Genomic DNA, 7,331 nt, shown 5'->3' on the forward strand with positions numbered 1-7,331 from the left:
CACAAGATCCTCAGAGAGGGGAACTGCTGTGGGGCAGTGTTTGAAGCAGCTGGCATGTTCTGGGGCACAGGACACAGGCAGAGGGTCGTGGTGGAGGGGTCTGTATCTGGGGGAAGCAGAAGTCTTGACTCCCCAGTGGGACACAGTCCTGACCTGCAAGGAAGCAGCTGAATGGCCTGATGAAAGGTTTCTGTAAGGCAGCTGAGACAGTTGTGGCCATGCAGGGTGAGAGGAAAGCATCTGCCCAGGAATGGAGTGAAAACAGGTGGATGGAGGGCAGCAATGGGCATCTGAGCACGTACAGAGAGGAGCTAAGCATGCTTGGAGGAAAAACAAGGGATTGAGTGTGCACAGAGGGGTGGTGAGGGATATCATGGTGGAACCCATAGGAAATGAGCACCCACAGTAGGAACAGTGGGATCTGAGCATTGATGGAGGTCAATAGAGGGAATGTGAGGTGAGAAAAAGAGGGATGTGAGCTTGCCCAGGGGAGAAAAGTCAGCACTAAGGAGATGCTGAAAGAACCAAAGGAGATCTGAGTACTTAAAGAGTGGGACAGATGAGATCTGGGTGCACACAGAGGGAAATGGAGGGAACACGAGAATACAAGGGGAAAAATGGCAATGATCTCTTAGTGCAAGGAGAGCAACAGAAGGGTTCTAAGAATGAACAAGGGGAATAAAGAGGATATGAAAGCAGCTGGATAGGAATGGAGTGCATCTGAGAGTGGCTGGAAGTGAAATGAATGAGTAAGAGGGGATCCAGAGGAGCACTCAGATGGAACAGAGGGAATTTGGAAACATGCAAAGGTATAATTTGGTTTTAAGGCACTCAGAAAGGATGGCAGGGACAGGCAGTGCACAAAAGTAGAAGATCTGATACAATATCTGGCACAATAAATCTGGCTGTGTTCAGTGGGAACTTGTGAGATCACAGATTCCCCATAGTGCAATTGACCAACATGGTCTAGCCCAGTCAAATAAGAACTTACACAATCCAGGTTCATAAATAGCATGGTTTAGGGAAGGAACAGGAAAGCAGATTCAGGATGTTGGTGATAAATGCACTATGGAGTGTTAATATGCATTATGACAGAAGGGGTAGTAACAGGGATCTATTAGCTATACATATATATTGACCCAGTTATATACACAGAACTATTCCCAGGTCTGCTCCAATACACTTGGAGGTGTGAAGCTCAACCAGAGGCATCCCTTCAGGGGAGGAGGAGAGACACTGTCCATCTGCTGATCTCAAACAAGCAGAGATGCTTTCCCCTCCTCTTTTTGCCCTGAGACCCCACTTTGGCCAGCTTTGCTCCAGACACTGTTCTAGTGTTGGCCCTTGCTGGAGTCAGGGGCAGCCAAGGGACCCATCCCTTGTGTTTCTCAACCACTCCCATTGATTCTTGCCCAATTTCAGGCAGCTCTAAAGCAAGTCTGTCAAGTTACTACCCTTCTCCCCCACCCTGCAGCATCACCACCACTGAGAGCTCTGCAGCTGCAGCTGGAATGCCCACCCAGGGAAAGGAAATGCTGCCCAGTACCCAGTTTTAATGTCTGCAAGCCAAAGAACCCAATATTTCTATCACAAGCATAATCCAGATTTTCAGAAATCTGTATTTCTATTTCAAGACTAGCAGAAGAAAAGCAATTGCAGAAATTTTGGTTCTCTGGAGTGGATCCATGTGCTACAGTGCCCTAAACTGAATCCAGGAGTCTGGAATCCTCTTGGGTACCCTGATGTCCATGATGTCCACGCCTGCGGCACGTCTGACGGACATAGAGGCACTGCCAGCTGGCCCTGGGAGACAGGAGGAGGAACGGAGAAAGGGGGAGCAGGGAGGACACCCTATTCCCATTAGGGTGTATGTGGGGAGGACAGGGACACATGGGGCATTTGGTGGGCTCAAGGAGCAACTGGGGGTTTCTCAGAGCAACTGATGGGCCTAAGGGTGAAGCTATGGTATCCTGGGGGCAACTGGGGTAACTGAAGCTGGTACCCCCAAAGGGACAGCAAGGGTTCTAGGGAAAACTGGGCAAAGTTGTAGGGGCAATTAGGGAATCTGGGCGAAGTAAAGGCAGCCTGGAGTGCTACTGGGTGCAAGGGAGAGATCCTGGAATGGGCCAGAGGGCAAAGGGAGTCCCAGGAGACATGGAGGATCCTGTGAATTTAGGAGTCCTGGCAGTTTTTGACCTACCCTTGGACACCTGGGTCCCCTTGTACTTGCAGGGAATCCCAAGGGACTGAGAATGCAGAGGGGATAGGGAGTCCCAAGCTGGTCTGAGAAGAGCTCCAGAAGCATGGGGATTTTTAGAGTACCTCACCAGGTCAGGAGTACTCACACCAGCAGCAGAACGCATGCCATGGAGCCAAAACCCACAGCCAGCCCCAGGGCTGGTATGGGGGTATATGTCTCGTCATTCCAGTGCAGCACACTGGTGAACACAGTCTGGAGTCCTTTTTCTTCCTCCATGCTTCCCTCTGACACTGTGGAGACCCAGGCCCCTCAGGTTATGGGGGCCTGCATCCAGGGAGCAGCTATCCCTGCAGCTCTTGCTCCAGCCACAGACCTCACTGACCCCAGTGACCCAGGCATTTGGGGGTCCCTGCTCCACCCCACATGCTCCCAGGGAAGTCAGGCACCAGGGAACACATGTGGTGTTCATATTCTCTGAACAGAGAGAGACATAATTCTCTCTCCTAGGATTTTTCTTAGGGAAGGTAGTGAGAAGTTCGGAGAAGAGAAAACAATTTTTATCTCTATTTGTTGTTCTCGTTGTTTAACACATGTGGAATGTGTAATGGAGATTGTTTACGATGAGTGATTTGTTAGACACTTGTGTGAGTTGTTTAGATTGATTAATTAAGTTAAACCTGTGTTGTGACTCTCTACAGACAGTCATGGGTTTTTCTTTGGTATCATTTTAGTATAGTTTTATATAGTATTAGTGTAATATAGTATAGCTTAATAAAGCATTTCTTCAGCCTTCTGAAATCATGGAGTCAGAGCACATTATTCCCGCGTTGGGAGATCCCAGAATCGATAAACACATGCTCTAATCCACCTGTCCACCATGAACCAGGCATCCCAACACCCTGCTCACCCCCTTCCCGTGGAGCCAGGTGTCCCAAGTCCCACTCTGCTCCACACTGCTCCCTGCCCCCGGGGCACTCAGGTGTCTGGGCTCACCGTTTAGGTAGAAGAACTTGCGGATAATGGGCTTGGAATGTTCCCCCAGGCGACAGGCAACGGTTCCTGGAGCAGGTTCCTCAATGGTCAGACTGAAGGGCTTCTCTGGATTCCCCTTCAGCTCCTTGAACAGTGCCATGTCCTGTGTGCGCAGCTGGGGCACAGGGGGACACATCAGCACTGCCCAGACCACCGGGCACACAGAACTGCACACACAAAGGCACCGCGTCCTGCACGTGCTCGACACATTCCCTTCATGCTTCTTGTGCTCCTGGCTGGTGCAGGTGCACACAGCTCCCATCCCACATGCATGTACACCCAGGGTGCACACAAAAGTCACCTACTGCACATGCAGGAAGGACTTCTTCCCCGTGAGTGTGGTGAGGCCCTGTGTAGCAGAGCATCTCACCCCCTTGAGAGCTTATCTGTTGTTTGTTAGCCAGTCAGACAACTCAAACAGGATGATCTGTCTGGTAATGAGTTATTTTTGCACCACTGGGTTAGCATCTCCCAACTGTCAATAAACATCTTACTGTCAAAGTCAGACATGGAAGGGAAGGTGGATTTCTGACTGACAGCAAGTCACTTTACAACTATAAAAGCCACAGCAAACTTCTGCAAAGTAGAAAGCTTCTATAGGTTTTCCTGCAAATGTGTGGAGTTTCTCCCATAAATAGGGACACCTATTTCCCAGTTTATCCCCCGGGGGTTGAGTGAAGGAATATGTGTACATTATGGTCATTTTGGTGGTAAGTTACATTTGGTCCTATTCAATACTATTTCTTTTGCTAGCTTTAATATAGATATCGTGATACAGTGCACTGTTCTATGTTATGCTGTAATCTATGAGTAGTTCTTTTAGTTTTATACTGTGTTATAAGTAATTCTGGTTAAGATCTTTCATCTATTTTGCCTGTTCATTTGTTTATTAAATAATTCCTTTTTATAAATGTATCTGATTTGCCATCATTAGGACTTTTGGGCCAAAATAATTCCAAAGATTTAAACTGTTGCCAAATTCTGAGGCTAATGAAGGATTTACCTTCATCTGAACCCATCTCTCTGAAAGAGCTTAAATACACAAAGGAATCTTTTCTGACCCTCAGACTCAGCAGCAGGGCTTCTTTAACAAACTTTCTCTGAAGCTTCCACTCAGCCCATGACACCCTGGCACAGATTGTGCAGGTAAGATGTGGCCGCCCCATCCCTGGAAGCATCCAAAGCCAGGTTGGTCGGGGCTTGAAGCAGCCTGGTCTGGTGGAAGGCGTCCGCACCTTCCAGGGGATTGGAATGACATGAGATTTAAGGTCTTTTTCAACCCAGACCATCCTGTGATGCTATGATTCTACACGTGCACACATGTATCAGCAAACACCTGCTGCTGCTCGTGTGCAGCCTTCCCACGAGCAAACATCCTATGTGTGCTTACACAGCTGCTACCTCCAGCACAGACAGCCGCTGTGGCAGCAGTCACTACACCTGCAGCAGCCTCCCTCAGAATGTCTGCTCACACCCTTGCAGGACCACGTGTGACTCACATTTGGGGCAAACATCCAGGTGACGGACAGGTTGCGGGGGATGTGGAAAGGCACATTGCAGCGCAGCACGATGGTTTCATCTGTGTAGGTCCACAGGTCCTGCACTGGGAGCATTGACAGGCTCATGAGCTTACATCTGCACATGCACTGAGAGACATGATGGTGCTCCTGTGCTGTTTGCAGGGATGGGCAGATGTACACTTGGGCAGGTGCACTCAGTGTGGGAGCACGGGTGAGAAACATGGGGAGTCCCCAGAGATTTTTGTGGTGAAATCCTGTCTTCTGGATCAACTCTGCTCACTATAATCTCATTATAGTACTGAACACACCTCCATCTCAAAAGCTACCTGCCCCCAGTGTATGACCACCTTTGCTGAGCACACATTCTGCATTTTTCTAGCTTAGACCTTTAAAAGCAAAGTTAGATCATTTGACGTCAATCAGTACCAGAAGTGTGACTGGAGTCACTCAAGTGCCACCAAACATAAAAAATAGCACAAAAAAACCCTAAGAATGGGAGGAAGTTGAGGAATATTTCCTTACCCTTAACACAACAGCCTCTCATGGCCCCATCATACCTGGGCAGTCCAGGGCAAACTGACAGTCCACCAAGCGGCAGGTAGCACACTGGAAGACACGGGCAGCTGGCTGGAATCCTGGGAAAGAGAGACTTAGTGGTCCCAGGGAAGTGGGAGATGTATGAAGAGACACGGGAGGGCAAGACAGAAGGATGGGCACTCACCACAGGGAGGGACACAGGCTGGAACTGGTGGGGAGGAAGCAGCATTAGACTGGGCATCACTGGGGACCCACATCCTTGTAATGAGCTGTCAGGATTCAGCCCTTGTCCAGCCCAGATGGGGTCCCTGGGAGTTTCTCTAGGACAGGGGTTCCCAGGGTGGCCTCATACCTTTACCCAGCTGGCTCAGCTTCCTCCAGATCGTGCTGACAGCTTCCTGCAGAGACTTGTTCAGGGACTCTGGTGTGTCCCAAATGTCCAGGTAAGACAATGTGCCCTCCCCCTGGTCCCCATAAATCTTTCCCAGACCCCATAGATCCTTTATATAACTCACTTTGACTCCATATATCCCTCCTGAAGTCAGATACATTCCCAAATATCCCCTGAAACTCCCCAAGAAGCTGTACAAATTGAAACCCATATATCCTCAGGATTCCCCAAATATCCCTTTACAGCTCCCAGACCTTCCTACATCCTCTATTTCACCTCCACACCATCCCCATTCAAGGCCTCCACTTCCCACCCCCTTAACCCCTGTCTCATGTCTCATGTGTCATGTCCCTCAGTTTGCTCACTCTTGCCCCATCGCTCCTCTAGAGAATTCATTGCATCCATGACGATCTCCCGAAGTTCCTCACGCTGTCCTGATGCTGGAACCAGTACAGGGACACAGCAATCAGTACAGGGTTAGGGTTGGAGTTTCAGGGATGGGAAGGTCCAGTAAGGTCTGAGGGTTTCTGGGGGTTCCTGAAGTCCTGAACAAGATTTAAGGCATACTGGGAAAGGTCAGGTGTCCCTGTGGATTCCTAAGGTCTTAGGTACGGCCCCAGGGGTCCCCAGTGTGTCCCCAGTGTGTCCTTGGTCACGGTTGCATGATTCTCAGGGTTCCAGGCAGGTTTGGGATTCCCAAAAGTCCCTGGGGGCCAAATCAGGACTGAGAAGGCCTTGGCTTGTCTGGGGTAGGTCCCTAGGGTCCCCAGCTTCCTGGGATCTTGCTCAATGTCAGTGTGAGAGCCTTGGTTGAAATGGGAAACCACAGAATACTCTGGGGTGCTGCTCAGGGTGGGGATCCCCTTTGGGATTGATGTCCCTGGTGGAAAGGAGGGACCAGTCAGGACAGATGTCCTTGGGCAGGATCCCTGTTGGGTTTGGTGTCCCTAGGGACTCATGACGTACCTACACTGACGGAGGCAAGCGGTTTAGCAGCCTCAACAAGGGCCTGCATGCATTTTTTATGTCTAAGCTCATCAACAAAGGCCCCAGTAATGTCACGGCAAAGCCGTGCCCGCTGAATAGGGGGCCCAAAGCACAGCAGGCAGGGGTTAACCTCAGGGAGGCAGGACATCAAGACCCACAGCCACAAGGCAGGGTTTCTAGTATGCCAGGGGACTAACACCAGCATCAGGGCCAAAAACCACCACCCCATGGTCCCAAACCTAGCATGCAAGTGCCTGAGCTCCCTGGACAAAGGCAGGGTTCCAAGGTGGAACCTGGGCACCTGGGTCGCCAGGGAACCAGGTAAGGCAGGAGGCCACACTCTAGCCAGCCACACTGACCTCACACCAGCCAAAGGTGTGGGCCGAATCCAGCAAGGAACGTGTAAGCCTCACATTTGAGCAGGAAGAACTGAGCCAGCTCAAGGTTACAGCAGCCAAACATGGCTGGGACTGTCCGGGACACTGTTTGTACGTGTGTCCTGAGGAGATTCTTCTGCCTCTCTTCTATATTGTACTCTTGAGTAGAGGAATGCACACCTGGTGATGCACGTTAGATTGTTCAGCCCTCCAAAGCAGAGAGGGAGAGAGAGAAAGAAACTACAAAACATTATCATGAACTACAAAGCAAAAGACTCAGAGAGCAG

At 50.1% G+C, this 7,331-nt stretch overlaps 1 protein-coding gene across 1 annotated transcript; it reads right to left on the minus strand.

The window, feature by feature from the left end:
• Positions 1-1,690: 1,690 nt before the first annotated feature.
• Positions 1,691-6,815, minus strand: SPACA6 (sperm acrosome associated 6). The gene is made up of 10 exons (XM_059866375.1): positions 6,647-6,815; positions 6,046-6,120; positions 5,642-5,710; positions 5,474-5,497; positions 5,310-5,387; positions 4,732-4,835; positions 3,194-3,347; positions 2,384-2,490; positions 2,201-2,246; positions 1,691-1,803 (listed from the first exon to the last, which is right to left on the minus strand). Exons 1-10 carry the CDS (start codon positions 6,813-6,815, stop codon positions 1,691-1,693), a joined length of 939 nt encoding a protein of 312 aa, XP_059722358.1.
• Positions 6,816-7,331: the final 516 nt, after the last annotated feature.

Source organism: Haemorhous mexicanus, chromosome 22, assembly GCF_027477595.1.
Source record: "Haemorhous mexicanus isolate bHaeMex1 chromosome 22, bHaeMex1.pri, whole genome shotgun sequence".
Taxonomy (NCBI): domain Eukaryota; kingdom Metazoa; phylum Chordata; class Aves; order Passeriformes; family Fringillidae; genus Haemorhous; species Haemorhous mexicanus.